Source organism: Bombina bombina, chromosome 3 (genome assembly GCF_027579735.1).
Source record: "Bombina bombina isolate aBomBom1 chromosome 3, aBomBom1.pri, whole genome shotgun sequence".
NCBI lineage: Eukaryota > Metazoa > Chordata > Amphibia > Anura > Bombinatoridae > Bombina > Bombina bombina.
Genome location: NC_069501.1, coordinates 1266594350 through 1266613516, shown reverse-complemented (window position 1 = coordinate 1266613516; position 19167 = coordinate 1266594350). Strand labels below are relative to the sequence as shown.

The following is a 19167-nucleotide window of genomic DNA, read 5'->3' as shown; positions in this document are numbered from 1 at the left end:
ATTCCTTTGGGTAATTGTGGTTCACAGCAGTGATCCAAACTTATTAGTCTCAAGTGTTTATGGCAATTCACCCAATTTTGTACCTAGAGTAACATACCAGAGATAACCCTGTCATTTGATTTATCCAGAGACTACACACCACCTCACAAGGGTATAGGTCTCCCAATAGCTAGTAGGTACACTACATAGCTAATAGGTAGTATATCCAAATTCTTTTAAAAATGTTTGTAAATCCCCTGTTTTTAACTTGATCTAGTAAAAGTTATATTTTAATTTGTTTCAATTCTTACACATCCTATGTTACATTAATACGTTCATAGAGTGCTACATTTGTACCCTTTTTCAGTCTCTTACTGATTCTCCGTATAAGTGTATATTTATGTAATAGATATTTAATAGAAGAAATCATTAAAATCATTCACAAATGGGGGGCGGAGCCAGCTTTACAGACGGTCGCATCTTGCAGCAGCTCCGGCTGTATTCTGTATAAAATATGTTTTTAGCGATAGTCCAAACTTATTTTTACTGACATTTTTTGTAGCTCAGAAAGCACGTTTATCCCCGATCAACTACCCTTACAAGGAGAAACCCCACACAGACAGATCCTCTTCACCCTGACACGGGTAATATAGACAACAGGCTCCTGAGCAGCCATCTTGCGGCCTAGGCAATACACATAGAGGGAGGCGAGACGGGCCAGGAGCTATTGTTTTATTCCCTAGCTGGAAGCCTACCATCCTGCCTACGTATGGAGGCGGCAGAGTGTATTTTGGAGGAAATGCATACCCTGATTGATGGGTGCAGAGAGATTTTTGAACACTTCCTATCCATGCCGCCTCAACAGACCGCAACAGAGGTTGCAGCATGCGCTGCCCATTTACTCACTTCCACAACTGCTCCGAGGAAGGTGGGCGCCCTGAGGACCAAACACTCACCGCCAGCTTATCCACAGTTGAGGAGCACCTTGGAAGCAAAGCAGATCACGTATATGGACCGCGGTAAAAAGCCGGGCGCTGCAGACAAACCTAGCGTGGCGGTTCACTCACAGCTCAACATACCTCACATCACTGCAGCAGAACATAGTATCCTGGCGAGAAATCAGGCTTTCTGTGCTATGGTCTGCAGCGGCTCTTGTATTCAACCATGTGAGGACCGGGCTAGTGGGGCATCATCTCTAAATGCCTTAATAGTGGAGACGGGCTACCCTGAAAGCAGAAGTGATAACTTGGCATGCTTAGCTAAGAGGCTCCTCATTCCACTGGTCCGCCAAAAACAAGGTATAGGGTAAACACCCTGAAGTTCTTGCCATGCACGCTGCTGTGGACAGGTCGTTAGTGAACCGCTGGTCACTTAATCTGACGCCTATGTGGACTTAACTTTACCGCTAAGGACAACACTCTGGATGATTCCTGGCTCTATTGCTAACTTAAAGTCTATACTAAGACATGGACTCGGACGTTCTAAAGTTCATTACAAGTTTGACTATGCTTAAGCTCCATGGCAGTTATCTTAAACATTAATGCAGGATTTAGTATATGTTTATTAGATCTGCTAGTGAGATTGTACAAGACAACTAACACTCCTTATAGTTATGTCGATTCTTATACCTTAAACATACTGTGTGTCTGTTTTCATACATAGTGAGATATACTATATTAATGTGCACAGGAGAGAAATCACCGTTTAACTTTTGACTGCTAATGTTTAAATATATTTTATTCTTAAAGTGTTCAATTTAGAGCAATGCCTCAACATAATTATACTTAGATATCTGTGGGCCAGGAGTCTCGCATGGTTTAGCTCCATGTATTTTCTATGACTGTTACATTATCTTGTTGTTGCCCCACACCTGTTTTTTAAGTTCCACAATATGAGAAAAACAACAAGGCCTCAGAACCCAAGAACAGATTGGTCACCTGACCATGTCTACAGTCGTTGAGCTGCAAATGGGCTTATACTAAATATCCTGCCCCTGTGGTTCATAAACAGTAATCACTAGTATCACAATGTTTAGTGTAGCATGTTGCATTAAAATTTCACAGTATGTGATGCATGTTTTCCCCTTTAGTTATGGGGTATTTATCTAATGGTAAGACTTACTTGTGCTGGGTATAGGGCCCATACCCGGCCAGTAGAGTTAACTATGTTACACCATATCTAGACATGGACACACTAATACCCTGTTTGCTTTAATAATCTAAATACTATCCCATCCTGCTTATACATTGAGCTCTGTTCTATTACGTTCTGGCTAACAATCTCCTGCGGGGAGAATGATTTATGTGAACTCCAGTGCCAAGCAAAAATACCCATTTCTTAACTAGCCCTTCCTTAAAGATCCTCTATGACCCAGGTTCCCGTGCAACTCCCAGACTAGCTGTGGCGCTTTCCTTATATATATCGCCTACCATACTTACCTTATCACCTCCTTCCACCGTGTCATAGCTCCTGTTTCATGGGGGTGGGCTGTGTGGTTTTTCTAACCAATATTATGCCTTAGTTTAATATAATGTCTTTAGAGCAGGCGGGTCCTGCATTATTATTATACCCATTTGTTATTTGAGACATTGTCCCAACTTAGGCACTATTAATACATTTGCTCATCTGATATGCCCCCTCCACCGCCTCCCCCCCCCCCCCCGCCCTTCCCTTTTTCTTCTTTATATTACTCCTCCTAATTTAGGAGGTTTGGCAAGGCGCTCTGCTGGCCTGTCTCGCACCCTATCTACCTTTCTCATACATATAATTTACAGTGTTACATAACATTGTCTGTACCTTTTTCTGTATACATAATATACCCCCTATTTCGCAATCTGTCCACCGTATGTAACTTACCACCTCCCCCCCCCTCCTTAATATACCTCCTATTTCTAGGAGGGTGAATTATGTGGTTTCTCTCGTCAATACCACACCTTACTTCCCCCCTGTTTTACAATTACATCTTGCACTACAAAATTATATTGGTACTACTTTTCCTCCCAAGCTGTGCAGGACTGTCTAATGCTATTTTTTTGCAGTCTTACCTACAATTCTCTAATACTATACCACCTTGTTAAATTAAATTTACTTACTTAAGTGTGCTGTATACCAACCTTATAGCGCAATTATACTAAAATTTGAGGTTTTCATGATGGGGTCCAAAAGGGGCCTCTTACCCTTGGAGTTACCTTCCGTTATAACTGTTTAATATTGTTTGTTATGAGGCCCAAGAGCGGCCCCTTAGATAAATATAAAGGTTCTATACTTTATTTGGCATTTCCGTGAACTACTGTATTACCTGCCTCTTATACATGTGACAGATGAAGATGTCTTACGTAATGCTTAGCGTGATTGAGACCACATGTACTGTTTATCAACCTAGAATTTACGCATTGTACCCTGTCATAAGCCATCCTAAATTTTTATTGTCTATTGCTACAATTTTTTTTTGTGTTTGTATGCCAACTTTTCACCTCAATAAAAATTACTTAAAAAAAAAAAAAACATTCACAAATCTCATTTAACCTAAAAAATGTTGTGGCCACAACTAAAAAGATATACAAAATATAATGCCTAAAAAACGAGTCCTACGTGTAAATTTGCAAAATATATCCTGAATGGATATTATACTTTGACTGAATTCCCAATGAATCTTCTAATATATAAATCATTATGTCTTTGAAGTGGTTAATGTTTGCCTAGATGGGTGGATAACTCTGTATCGTAGAAAATAGATTGCAATCCACAGTGAGTCCCAGCAGACATAGTCTATCGGCCTGTATTTAACCGGCCAAGTAAGTTGTAGTAGTCTTAAATTAAGAGCCTTACTGGACCTCTGAATTGGTAATGCAGGTACCCTGATCAGTCTTTGTGTTCTCACCTTGTATGTTTCTCTCCCCTCTGTCAGAGTTTCAGTACCTTGCAGCGTAAACACTAGCCGTTACTTTCAGGTAATCACATGACCTGTTTGTTGCAAATCGGGTAACCGGTGTCACTTTGACTCCAAATTCAAACGAAATAGAGGGCATTTTTTTTCTTTCCTTCTGATATTTTCCAAAACTAAGCTCTGAGTGGTAAAAGTACACTAATACACTCTAACAAAACTTTAGGATCCTTCGATAACAAGACTCTACTCATCACAGTGTATTCTCAACAGCATCCACAAATTTGCAGAACAATTAGGAAACACTTCCCCCAATGTCAGCTGATGATGGCCTTCAGATTGTAGTGGAAGGAGGGATCAAGTGTGCATATACAGAAGAGGAAGAACAGTGGGTATTATAGTAGCACCTACCAGATTGAAGACTAAAAGAGGAGACAATTCCTCCTGGCTGAGACTAAATGGGATGTTTTGCTGTAACCATATGACCTGCTTAAATTGTCGCTCCACATATATTGTGTACTCAATTTTGTGTACACAGTGTGGACTTCAATATGTGGGTCTCTCTACAAGAGAGGCCTGAGTCAGAATAAAAGAGCACCTAGCAGATATCAGGGCAGGAACACTTACCACCCCCTTATTAACCACTTTTCCCTATTTCCCAAAAAGGATGTGAGCAGTTTTAAGTGGAATCTACTAGAGTCCCACCAGGTAAACAAGGGGACAACAGGACTAGAAAGCTGGTGGAACGTGAGGCCTTCTGGATATTCAGATTGAGAACCAAGGTACCAGAGGGGCTCAATTCTGAATTTGACCTGATCAACCTTTGGTAACCTTTAATACACCCAGGTGGTGTTCAGCTCTTTTTAAAAACAATGAGAATAATAGTCTTTCTAATGGGCTTAGGAGTATATTGCCTGTCAAAATGTGTTCATTCCAAGATTATACCATCTATTCATAGGGCATTTCTACAATAATACACTTTACATTGTAACCCTAAGTAAACCACCTAGGCTAGGTATGCAAGCAATTAATTAAAATAAGGTATTCCTACAATAATGCACCCCACAGTGTAGCCCTAAGTACATTACTTAGGTCAGGTGTATAAGTTAAGAAATAACTGAATTTTTATTGCAAGGTACGGGGCCAACCTAACACACCTCCTACTTTCTATTCATTTTTAGTTGTGTCAAGGAAGAAGTTATTATATATACACATCTGTGTTCTAAACCTAGCAGCTAGCTCAAGGGCCCCTTAGTTCTGATGTAATACAAGTTTTTTTCTTACAGCTGTGCTCAGCTCCATAAACAAGAGGTATTCATTCGTATATATATATTTTAATATTTTTAAGAAAATATAGTGAGTAGCTGTTTCTAACATAGACTAATATGCAATTAGAACGGGAGTTAACTCTTTAGCACATATAGTTTAAACACTATATTTGAGCATTCTATTGGAGGGATGTAACAGTTGTAAGAGGGATATCCAATTGGTCAATGTCATTGAAGGTGTGTACCTCTGGACCAATCGGTAATGTAGGGAATTGTTTTTAATGGCACCTGTGTGAAATGTTTTAAACGAGGCTTGGAGTACGGCTAAACGCCGAAACATGTCAGCCTGAGTATCATTCATCCTTTAACCCTCTTTAATATTTTACCCTGGGTTGTGTGCGACTCTTTTGTTTTTTAACGTATTCAAAAAAAGTATATTTTTTTATCCCTGACTTGCTTGGTGCTCCTTATTCACATGTTCCTTAGTGTTCAGCAAGTCTCTCTTCTACGTGTTTCGGCAAAGGATTCTTTTATCAAGATGATTGTTGCTGCTCAAATGCTTCCTTTTATACGTATCCTCTACACACATGCTGCAATGATCTAACAAGCAAAGCTTGGTCTAACAAGCTAGGTTATTCATTTTAAAGATTTAACTGATTGAATAATTTGTGCCTTTAAAAATATACATATAAAAGGACCAGCAACAACAGCAACAAGTCATCTTGATAATGGCATCCTTTGCTGAAACGCGTAAAAGAGAGACTTGTTGAACACTAAGGAACACTGTGGTGAACTTTTGCCACTCAGAGCTTAGTTTTGGAAATTATCAGAGCGAATGGAAAAAAAAATACACTCTATTTTGTTTGAATTTGGAGCTAAAGTGACACCGGTTACACGATTGGCAACAAACAGGTCATATGATTACCCAAAAGTAACATCTAGTGGTTACGCTGCAGGACTCTGAAACGCTGATAGCGGGGAGAGACACATACGAGGGGAGAACACCAAGGGATAGATTTATCAAATGTCGAGTAGACATGATCCGATGTAGCGTATCATGTCTGTCCGACATCGCTAAATGCCGACAGCATATGCTGTTGGCATTTATTATTTCACAAGCATTTCTGATCGTATCCGATTGGCAGATGAATTAATGACCGCTGCTTCATAACTTAAGTTTCCGGCGGACCTGAAACTTTGGGGGTAGATTGTAACATTCGCTGCTTGATAAATCTACCCCCAAGACTGATCAGGGTACCTGCATACCAATTGGGAGGTCCGTTAAGGCTCTTAATTTATGACTACTATGACTTACTTGGCCGGTCGCATACAGGCAGATAGATTATGTCCGCTAGGGCTCACTGTGGATTGCAATGTATTTTCTAAGCTACAGAGTTATCCGCCTATCTAGGCAAACATTAACCACATGAAAGACATATTGCTTTATGTACTAGAAGATTTGTTTGTAATAAATGTTTGAAACATAATTAAGTCCTTAAAGTATATTATACATTCCGGATATATTTTGCAAATTTGCACATAGGAATTGGTTTTTATGCATTATATTTTTTAAATCTTTTTAGTTGTGGTCACAGCGTTTTTTTAAATAAAATTAGATTTGTGAATGTTTTTTTATCATTGCTTCTATTAAATATCTATTACATAAGTATACACTTGTTTGATACAAATATTTTTCAGATATTATACTATTGCTTTATACATTGTTTCATTATTCCTTTTTAGCTCTTTGAAAGAGCGCCACTCTTTTTACATTTTTAATTCTGTTTTCTAACCGTGTGTGAGAGAAGAGTGAGCACAAAAAGAATCAGATAATAGGATATATTTTTATTTTGTCAATATTTAAACAGCTGATGAATCTTTAAAAGAAATCTCCATCTTATTCTCAGACTAATCTTTTCTTTGAATGCATTCTTCTATCTAGCTTTTATTTAGTGTTTAATGTCCCCTTAAGACTGGTGAAACCATTACTATATGAAGAGCATCCAGGCAGTGGATAAGTAAATACTATGGCCCCTATTAACAGAAAGGGGACTGCACTCTAGGAGGCCTATTTATTAAATGTCTGTCGGACCTGATCCGACAGTGCGAATCAGGTCCGACAGACATTGCTGAATGCGGAGAGCAATACGCTTTCCGTATTCAGCATTGCACCAGCAGCTCTTGTGAGCTGTTGGTACAACACCACCCCCTGCAGACTCGCGGCCAATGGGCCACCAGCAGGGGGTGTCAATCAACCCGATCATACTCGATCGGGTTGAATTGTTGCAAGCTCTGAGCAGGCGGAATGGGTTATAGAGCGGCGGTCTTTAGACCACTACTGTGTTTCTGGCGAGTCTAAAGACTCGTCAGAAACACGGGCCCTCAAGCTCTGTTCGGAGCTTGATAGATAGGCCCCTAAGACTGGACTGGGTACGCATTCTATGACCCTGCAACATGCACAGCCCTGGGTGCTCAGTAGCACTCACAGGTAGCTGAACTGTCCCAGGCAGTTAACCCCAGACAAGTCTGGGTGCAAGGCCCATAGGGAAAATTACGAAACAAATAAATTAATACAACACACAGATGAAGTCCAGCACTCGCTTACAAGCTCTCAGCTAAGTTTGAAGGCAAAACTGGAAGAGTTAGTTACCGCATCTGGAGATTACTGTATCTTTAAAAACGGCCAAAAACCACCAATGTTTCGGCTTACGTGCAAGCCTTTTTCAAGACATATTTATTAAAAATATTCATTTAATATTATGTGTTTTTTATAAATCAAACATAAAACAGGTAAATGAGGGATGTCAAGAGGATCTAATCTTATTTCCTGCATAATCTCCATAGATGCCCACATCAGTTTGTAATGAAATCTGTGCCCATGGATACAGAAAGGTTCCTTGGAAGGAATATCCTGCCTGCTGCTATGGTTGTGTGCCGTGTGCAGAGGGAGAGATCTCTAACACAACAGGTGAGTGAGTCCTGCATAAATATCCCATAATGCACTGCAGGTTATCTGAAGACATTAGACTGTAAAAACAATGGCCTCAGTTACAATCTGAGGCATTTTTCAATGGGTTTTCAGTTAAAAGGACTTTTCATTTGAGACAATCACAATTGCGGGTTTTATGGTGTTGCTCTGAGCTTACAACTTGTTATTGGCTTGTGGAAAAAGTCACATTATTAGCATGAAGCCAAAATGTTCTCAATCCATTTTTTCTATACTTTTCAACAAGTTTTGGAGACCTTTTCACTTATCTAATTTGAAATCTAAAGTCACTTTATAAAGTCCACAACTGCCATTTGACCAAGTTGTCAGTATACCTTGATGATCTGGAATAATTTTATGTTGAGGATGCGTAATACACTCTGATATTGCCACAGACACCATTTTATAAGTATATGTGAATGTATGCAACAAAAGCAAAACAGGAAAACACTTGTAAAAGGGACATATACACTTAAACAATATAAAAATAACAAAACACAAAAGGCCAGATTACAAATAGAGGGGTATTTAACGCTCCTGCTCTAACTCTACAAGAAGTAAGGTTTTTGTAATTCGGATAACATTCAAATTACAAGTTGGAAGTAAAACATTTTCGCTGGTGCCCTAACCCAATGCATGCAAAAAGCCCAAGTTAGAATATCTTGAACACATTCCCCAATAGAGGTCATTGGAGCAAATAAAAACCCGAACGCATATTCTCTAGTGCGCTAACCCGACATGAAAATATGAATATTTCAGATTTTAATGTTATTCACATAGCAGAATATGCTCTATTTATTCATAAATAATATATATATATATATATATATATATATATATATATATATATATATATATATGATGGGTTTTTGCTAACATATAAATATATATATATATATATATATATATATCAGCAAAATAAAGCAGGCACTCTCCGTTTAACTGTATCGTTTAATGGTAAACGTTTTCGGGGTCTCCCCCGTCCTCAGACCACTTACAGATATACAATAACACACATCTTAAATAGCTACTCACCCTCACCGTGTCTAATCGCCATCAGACTCCCAGCTTCCGTGTAGCGCAACTGCGCATGCGCGCCCGGAACTATGGAGAGCCGACAGGGACCAACTACCACCCACTAAAAGCAAAAGTGAAAATCAACATCACACAGAATAATGCAGCAGTGCAGACCGCTAGCTACAAATAGTACTATAATGTAAACTGATATTACTACCCTATACTAGGCATATTGTAATATACACAGAACTACCCCCAAGCTTTATTTGAACCCTATATCTTCAAATGTTTAACATCAACTGATATCATATGTTCTGATCTATGCACAACATTATACATGAACATATTGCCATTTTACCATAAAGGGAATATTATTATACTCTTATATTTTTATATTTACATATTTACACAGAGGGGATATCAGTGTTAGATAGCATTACTCTTCATGTATTACACTCATGCCCCTAACTGAACCACTAGCCCAATACCTCTTTCACCAACTCAAAGGTATTGGGCCCCTGTGCATATTACTTTACCACAGAGCACCCCACCATATCCTCTTTACTATTTGATAGTCATCCTCAGTTACACGGATGCTTAACTATCAGTGGGGAACCCAGCCGTAAAGATAATCACCTGCATTGCAATTTACCTGCATATATTCAATCCAGCCATGGACGTACCCAATCATATTAGCTTAAGCTCTCATCTTACTGTGAAGGAGGCAGTGGGCATACATCCACTACAAGTTTTACAAGAAACATTGGTAATCCAAATGGACATTCAGCCCCTTTGGGTACATAGTCTCCAGGTTAAAAATCCACTGAGACTCCCGTTGTAGTAGACGCCTGCCCCTGTCACCCCCCCTAAGATTGCGTGGAACGTGGTCTATGATAATATACCGAAGGTCAGATACAGCATGACCACTGGTACTGAAGTGGCGAGCCACCGGTTGATCTGAATCACCATCCTTAATTGCCAGCCGAATCGCTGACCGGTGGTTCGCCATCCTCATCCTGAGATCATCCTGGGTCTTACCCACGTAAAATTTACCACACGGACAGTGTAGTAAGTAAACAATATACGTGGTTGTGCAAGTCACCCTGTGCAGGATTTGATATTTTTTATTAGACCATGGATGTTGAAACGTGCTGCTCTGGGTTAACCCACCACAGGTAGTGCAACCACTGCAACGGAAGCAACCTTTTTTCGTGGTTTTTAACCATGTACTAGGCATATAACTGTCACTATTGTCAGGTCTCAAGAGCATATCTTTTAGTGATCTTCCACGTTTGAACCCAACCAAAGGTGACACACAGGATGCAAAGGGTAGTGTTTTGTCACTCTCCAAAATGTCCCAATGTTCCCTCAAAATATTGGAGAACTGTAGCTTTTCAGGTGAGAAGATAGTGGTAAAGATCATCTTCTTCTCACTCTTATCCCTCTCCATCTTAGTGAGTGCCTGTTCCTGTGTAAGCCCTGATGCTTCAATCAGTGATTCGTCAAGATGCTTAGAACCATATCCACGGTCCATGAATTTCTTATACATCTCCTGTAGTTGCTGTTCCTTCCTTTCTTGGTTACTATTATTGCGTACCACTCGCTTAAACTGTGACCTTGCCAGCGATTTTTTCAAACTAGGAGGATGGCAGCTTGTAGCATCCAATAATGAGTTCCTGTCAGTTTCCTTATAATATAAGGTTGTGCTGATGCCTGTGTTTTCCTTAAAGATCCTTAAATCAAGGAAGTCGATGGTATGTACATCATAGGTCATCTTCAACTGTATATGTGGATTCACCTTGTTTACTTCTGCATACCACACCAGTAACTCATCCTCTGTACCACACCAGATAAGGAAGAGATCATCTATATAACGTCGGTATAACCGTATTCTGTGATCTCCAAAGGCAGTAGTGGCAACCGTTTCGAAGTGGGCCATAAACAGATTCGCATAAGATGGGGCCACATTGGACCCCATCGCTGTTCCTGAAATCTGTAAATAAAAGTCCCTCTCAAATTTGAAATAATTGCATCTTAAACAGAAATCCAGTAGTTCAGACATCACATCCACCGGAGGCCCAATATAAGGATGTCTAAGAAGATGGTACACCACAGCAGCCATACCCTGATCATGGGGAATCACGGTGTATAAACTGGTCACATCCAATGTGACCAGAAACTCGCCTCCACCAGATGTGCGATAGGTCTTTAACAACTGGATCAGCTCCATGGAGTCCAGAAGAAAGGAGTCAGTGTGCCTCACGATTGGTTGCAGAATACTATCGACAAATGTAGCCAGGGGTTGTAAGATAGATCCCCTGGCTGACACAATCGGCCTTCCTGGAGGTGTGATTGGATTTTTGTGTACCTTCGGCAAGGTATAAATCACAGGGACAATAGGATGCCCAACTTGTAAGTAATCCCTCAAGGCATTATCTTATCCTTCTGGATCAGAGCTGTTGTCTGAGCTCTCCACTGTCCACTCAGAGGGAGTTCCCCCAGGGATCCCAATCTATGACCACTCGCTCAAAAAACGAGCAGGGCATAGGCCACACCAGAGGCGGGGGCGACGTAGGTCGCAGAACAAGAGGAAGACCTCCCCGACAATGGCGCAAATAGACAACACTGATGAGCCTAGCAAGATTATTATGAATCTAAGCTCATATGTTTTGACAGATTCTGAAGAAGCAGTTTTACAAAAAGGTTTAAAATTCATCCCAACCCTATATGCTAATGAATTTTTCCTCAATGTTGATCTCTTTAAGTTCCAGAGATCCTTGAGGTTGAAGGAGCACTTTGGGATTTCCAAAGATGAAACAGGGGGTCTACGAAGAAAGGGCAAATTTGATCCAAAAAGCACTAATGCGAGCATTGCAACTTATGCAAGAATGACTAAGGATGACATGATGAGAGACCTCCATAACCACCAAAAGAGCTTTAGGAATAAATTGAATAGAGAACAGCGCTTAGCTCTTAAAAGCCTACAGAATAATAAAGATTTGGTGATACGGGAGGCGGACAAAGGAGGGGCCCTGGTCCTGCAAGACTATCGGGACTATAAGCAGGAATTTGTACAGCAACTATCCGATGGTGGTACATATAGACGACTACCGGGCAACCCCACTGGAGCCTTTAAGACAAGAATTGACAACTATTTGGAATGTCTTTACCAACAAGGCTTTATTGATAAGGCCTTGAGGGATTACTTACAAGTTGGGCATCCTATTGTCCCTGTGATTTATACCTTGCCGAAGGTACACAAAAATCCAATCACACCTCCAGGAAGGCCGATTGTGTCAGCCAGGGGATCTATCTTACAACCCCTGGCTACATTTGTCGATAGTATTCTGCAACCAATCGTGAGGCACACTGACTCCTTTCTTCTGGACTCCATGGAGCTGATCCAGTTGTTAAAGACCTATCGCACATCTGGTGGAGGCGAGTTTCTGGTCACATTGGATGTGACCAGTTTATACACCGTGATTCCCCATGATCAGGGTATGGCTGCTGTGGTGTACCATCTTCTTAGACATCCTTATATTGGGCCTCCGGTGGATGTGATGTCTGAACTACTGGATTTCTGTTTAAGATGCAATTATTTCAAATTTGAGAGGGACTTTTATTTACAGATTTCAGGAACAGGGATGGGGTCCAATGTGGCCCCATCTTATGCGAATCTGTTTATGGCCCACTTCGAAACGGTTGCCACTACTGCCTTTGGAGATCACAGAATACGGTTATACCGACGTTATATAGATGATCTCTTCCTTATCTGGTGTGGTACAGAGGATGAGTTACTGGTGTGGTATGCAGAAGTAAACAAGGTGAATCCACATATACAGTTGAAGATGACCTATGATGTACATACCATCGACTTCCTTGATTTAAGGATCTTTAAGGAAAACACAGGCATCAGCACAACCTTATATTATAAGGAAACTGACAGGAACTCATTATTGGATGCTACAAGCTGCCATCCTCCTAGTTTGAAAAAATCGCTGGCAAGGTCACAGTTTAAGCGAGTGGTACGCAATAATAGTAACCAAGAAAGGAAGGAACAGCAACTACAGGAGATGTATAAGAAATTCATGGACCGTGGATATGGTTCTAAGCATCTTGACGAATCACTGATTGAAGCATCAGGGCTTACACAGGAACAGGCACTCACTAAGATGGAGAGGGATAAGAGTGAGAAGAAGATGATCTTTACCACTATCTTCTCACCTGAAAAGCTACAGTTCTCCAATATTTTGAGGGAACATTGGGACATTTTGGAGAGTGACAAAACACTACCCTTTGCATCCTGTGTGTCACCTTTGGTTGGGTTCAAACGTGGAAGATCACTAAAAGATATGCTCTTGAGACCTGACAATAGTGACAGTTATATGCCTAGTACATGGTTAAAAACCACGAAAAAAGGTTGCTTCCGTTGCAGTGGTTGCACTACCTGTGGTGGGTTAACCCAGAGCAGCACGTTTCAACATCCATGGTCTAATAAAAAATATCAAATCCTGCACAGGGTGACTTGCACAACCACGTATATTGTTTACTTACTACACTGTCCGTGTGGTAAATTTTACGTGGGTAAGACCCAGGATGATCTCAGGACGAGGATGGCGAACCACCGGTCAGTGATTCGGCTGGCCATTAAGGATGGTGATTCAGATCAACCGGTGGCTCGCCACTTCAGTACCAGTGGTCATGCTGTATCTGACCTTCGGTATATTATCATAGACCACGTTCCACGCAATCCTAGGGGGGGTGACAGGGGCAGGCGTCTACTACAACGGGAGTCTCAGTGGATTTTTAACCTGGAGACTATGTACCCAAAGGGGCTGAATGTCCATTTGGATTACCAATGTTTCTTGTAAAACTTGTAGTGGATGTATGCCCACTGCCTCCTTCACAGTAAGATGAGAGCTTAAGCTAATATGATTGGGTACGTCCATGGCTGGATTGAATATATGCAGGTAAATTGCAATGCAGGTGATTATCTTTACGGCTGGGTTCCCCACTGATAGTTAAGCATCCGTGTAACTGAGGATGACTATCAAATAGTAAAGAGGATATGGTGGGGTGCTCTGTGGTAAAGTAATATGCACAGGGGCCCAATACCTTTGAGTTGGTGAAAGAGGTATTGGGCTAGTGGTTCAGTTAGGGGCATGAGTGTAATACATGAAGAGTAATGCTATCTAACACTGATATCCCCTCTGTGTAAATATGTAAATATAAAAATATAAGAGTATAATAATATTCCCTTTATGGTAAAATGGCAATATGTTCATGTATAATGTTGTGCATAGATCAGAACATATGATATCAGTTGATGTTAAACATTTGAAGATATAGGGTTCAAATAAAGCTTGGGGGTAGTTCTGTGTATATTACAATATGCCTAGTATAGGGTAGTAATATCAGTTTACATTATAGTACTATTTGTAGCTAGCGGTCTGCACTGCTGCATTATTCTGTGTGATGTTGATTTTCACTTTTGCTTTTAGTGGGTGGTAGTTGGTCCCTGTCGGCTCTCCTTAGTTCCGGGCGCGCATGCGCAGTTGCGCTACACGGAAGCTGGGAGTCTGATGGCGATTAGACACGGTGAGGGTGAGTAGCTATTTAAGATGTGTGTTATTGTATATCTGTAAGTGGTCTGAGGACGGGGGAGACCCCAAAAACGTTTACCATTAAACGATACAGTTAAACGGAGAGTGCCTGCTTTATTTTGCTGATATTTGATTGCTTGCAAAGCGCACCCCGGCAGTTGGATGATAAAAAGAGTGTGCTGGTTCCCTGCTTCTGTGTATATATATATATATATATATATATATGATGGGTTTTTGCTAACATATATATTTACCTATTTATATATATATATATATATATATATATACACACACACACACAGTATATATACAGTGAATATATTGAGGTTTAGATATATACATATATATATAGTGTATGGTGGGGACCGTATGAAGACGATGCTCAACGCTGGAAGTCTTTGACTTCCAGGATGGCTCCGCTCCGTGCCGCCGGGATGAAAATAGAAGATGCCCCCGGGATGGATGAAGACCTTGCTGTCTGGATGAAGACCTTGCTGTCTGGATGAAGACCTTGCTGCCTGGATGAAGACCTTGCTGTCTGGATGAAGACCTTGCTGTCTGGATGGAGACGAATGTCTGGACTTCGGGAACCATGAGTAGATCTTCTGGGGTTAGTGTTAGTTTTTTTTTAGTTTTTTGGGTGTTTTTTTTTTTTTTTAGATTAGTGCTTTGGGCTTTGAAAAAGAGCTGAATGCCCTTTTAAGTGCAGCGAAAAAGAGCTGAATGCAATGCACATACAAATGCCCCATTAGGGGCAATGGGTAGCTTAGGTTTTGTTTAGAGTTAGTTTTTTTTGTTTTGAGGGGTTGGCTGGGTGCTGGTTTTACTGTTGGGTGAACTTTGCATTTTTTTACAGGTAAAATAGCAGATTTCTTTAGGGAAATACCCTACAAAAGGCCCTTTTAAGGGCTATTTGTAGTTTATTGTAGGCTAGGGGGTGTTTTTATTTATTTTTTTAATCTTAGTGTTTTTTATTTTTCGTGATTTTAGTGTTAATTATTTTTAGTAAACTTATGCCTAGATTACGAGTTTTTGTCGGTAAGGCTGTGCGGGCCTTTTTTTCTTACCGCTCACTTAAGCCAACGCTGGTATTACGAGTTTTCTTCAAGCCGGCGTTAGCCTCAGAAAAGTGAGCGTTGAGCAAAATTTAGCTCCACATCTCACTGTAATACCAGCGTTGCTTACGGTAGCGGTAAGCTGGCAAAACGTGCTCTTGCACAATTTTTCTATAGGAAACAATGGGGCTGAGCTGGCTAAAAGAAAACCTGCAAAAAAGCAGCGTTCAGCTCCTAACACAGCCCCAGTGTTTCCTATGGGGAAATGAATTTATGTCTGCACCTAACACCCTAACATGAGTCTAAACACCCCTAATCTTACACTTATTAACCTCTAATCTGCCGCCCCGGCTATCGCTGACACCTACATTATATTATTAACCCCTAATCTGCCGCTCCGGACACCACCGCCACCTACATTATACTTATGAACCCCTAATCTACTGTCCCCTATATCGCCGACACCTACATTATAGTTATTAACCCCTATTCTGCCCTCCCCAATGTTGCCGCAACTATATTAAATTTATTAACCCCTAATCTGCCGCAGCCAACGTCGCCGCCATTATAATAAATTTATTAACCCCTAAACCTAAGTCTAACCCTAACACCCCCCTAACTTAAATATAATTTAAATACATCTAACAAAATACTATAATTAAATAAATTATTTCTATTTAAAACTAAATACTTACCTATAAAATAAACCCTAAGCTAGCTACAATAAAACTAATAGTTACATTGTAGCTAGCTTAGGATTTATATTTATTTTACAGGCAACTTTGTATTTATTTTAACTAGGTACAATAGTTATTAAATAGTTATTAACTATTTAATAACTTCCTATTTAAAATAAATACAAAAGTACCTGTAAAATAAACCCTAACCTAAATTACAATTACACCTAACTAAATTACGAAAAAAAAAAAAACACTAAATTACAGAAAATAAAAAAAGAATTACAAGAATTTTAAACTAATTACACCTAATCTAATCCCCCTTACAAAATAAAAAAGCCCCCCAAAATAATAAAAGTCCTTACCCTATACTGAATTACAAATAGCCCTTAAAAGGGTCTTTTGCGGGGCATTGCCCCAAAGTAATCAGCTCTTTCACTTGAAAAAAAAATACAATACCCCCCCAACATTAAAACCCACCACCAACACACCCAGCCCTACTCTAAAACCCACCCAATCCCCCTTAAAAAAAAACTAACACTACCCCCTTGAAGATCACCCTACCTTGAGAAGTTTTCACCTAGCCGGGCACAAGTGGTCCTCCAGAGGGTCTGAAGTCTTCATCCTATTTGGCCAGAAGAGGACCTCTAGACCAGCAGAAGGCTTCATCTAGACGGCATCTTCTATCTTCATCCTTCCAGAGCGGAGCTGGTCCATCTTCAAGACATCCGATGCGGAGCATCCTCTTCATCCGACGGCCAATGACTGAATGTCTGGTCCTTTAAGTGACGTCATCCAAGATGGCATCCCTTGAATTCCGATTGGCTGATAGAATCCTTTCAACCAATCAGAATTAAGGTAGGAAAAATCCTATTGGCTGATGCAATCAGCCAATAGGATTGAATTTCAATCCGATTGGCTGATCCAATCAGCCAATAGGATTGAGCTCACATTTTATTGGCTGTTCCAATCAGCCAATAGAATGCGAGGTCAATCCTATTGGCTGATTGCATCAGCCAATAGGATTTTTCCTACCTTAATTCTGATTGGCTGATAGAATTCTATCAGCCAATCAGAATTCAAGGGACGCTATCTTGGATGACATCACTTAAAGGACCAGTCATTCAGTCGTCTGTCGTCGGATGAAGAGGATGCTCCGCGTCGGATGTCTTGAAGATGGACCCACTCTGTTCCGGAAGGATGAAGATAGAAGATGCCATCTGGATGAAGCCTTCTGCCGGTCTGGAGGTCCTCTTCTAGGATGAAGACTTCGGACCCTCTGGAGGGCCACTTGTGCCCGGCTGGGTGAAGACGTCTCAAGGTAGGGTGATACAAAAATTTGTAACAGGGTAGATGTTCCAGGAGGAGTTGATCAAATGAACTGTGATATTAATAAACTAGAGGACTGGTCAAATAAATGGGATCTGAAATTTAACATTACCAAAAGCAAAATTATGCATATAGGATCCAAAAACCCAAAGGCCAATTATAGTCTCAATGGTACATTACTGACTGTAATTAAATAAAAAATGGATTTGGGAATTATTATTTCAGATTATTTAAAATTTGGTACACAATGCCGCAGTGCAGCCAGCAAGGCCAGTCAAATGCTTGGTTGCATTGGAAGCGGTTTTAGTAGCAGAAATAGCTAGGTTCTTATGCCACTTTACAGATCATTAGTTAGACCAAATCTGGAATACTGTGTACAGTTCTGGAGGCCATATCTTCAGAAAGATATAAATAAACTAGAAGCTAAGCAAAGGCTATTAAAATGGTACATGATCTAAAATATAAAACGTACAAAGAAAGACTCTATGATCTAAATATGTATAGTTTAGAGGATAGAAGGGAAAGAGGTGACAAGATAGAAGCCTTCAAATATATGAAGGGACTTAATAAAATAGAAGCTGAAAGCATTTTTCACAAAAAAATATATGCCAAAAAAAGGGGTCACAATCTAAAGTTAGAGGGTAGCAGATTCAGGAGAAATTTAAGGAAGCATTTTTTTACAGAAAGGGTGGTGGATTCATGGAATGGTAAACACAAGACTGTAAAGGAATTTAAAAATGCCTGGGACATGCATAAGGCTATCCTAAGGAAAAAGTAACATGTAATATGGGTAGACTTGATGGGCCTTTTTGGTTCTTATCTACCATCAAATTTTATGTTTCTATCTTCAAGGGGGTAGTGTTTTTTTTAAGGGGGCATTGGGTGGGTTTTAGAGTAGGGTGTGTGGGTGGTGGTTTTTAATGTTGGGGGGTATTGTATTTTTTTTTCAGGTGAAAGAGCTGATTACTTTGGGGCAATGCCCCGCAAAAAGACCCTTTTGAGGGCTATTTGTAATTTAGTATAGGGTAGGGACTTTTATTATTGTGGGGGGCTTTTTTATTTTATTAGGGAGATTAGATTAGGTGTAATTAGTTTAAAATTCTAGTAATTCTTTTTTTTCTGTAATTTAGTGTTTGTTTGTTTTCATAATTTAGTTTATTTAATTTAATTGTAATTAATTGTAGGTAGTTTAGGTAATTAGTTCAATGATAGTGTAGTGTTAGGTGTAATTGTAATTTAGGTTAGGATTTATTTTACAGGTAATTTTGTACTTATTTTAGCTAGGTAGTTAATAAATAGTTAATAACTATTTAATAACTATTGTACCTAGTTAAAATAAATACAAAGTTGCCTGTAAAATAAAAATAAAC

The 19167-nt window shown here is 39.9% G+C and overlaps 1 protein-coding gene across 1 annotated transcript in view; it reads left to right on the top strand.

Moving 5' to 3' along the window:
* LOC128652723 (vomeronasal type-2 receptor 26-like) overlaps nt 1-19167 on the top strand; it is a 120468-nt gene that overhangs the window by 77985 nt on the left and 23316 nt on the right. The window contains exon 5 of the mRNA XM_053705654.1: nt 7975-8098. Coding sequence (XP_053561629.1) covers nt 7975-8098 — 124 coding nt within the window. The remainder of the gene's footprint in view (nt 1-7974; nt 8099-19167) is intronic.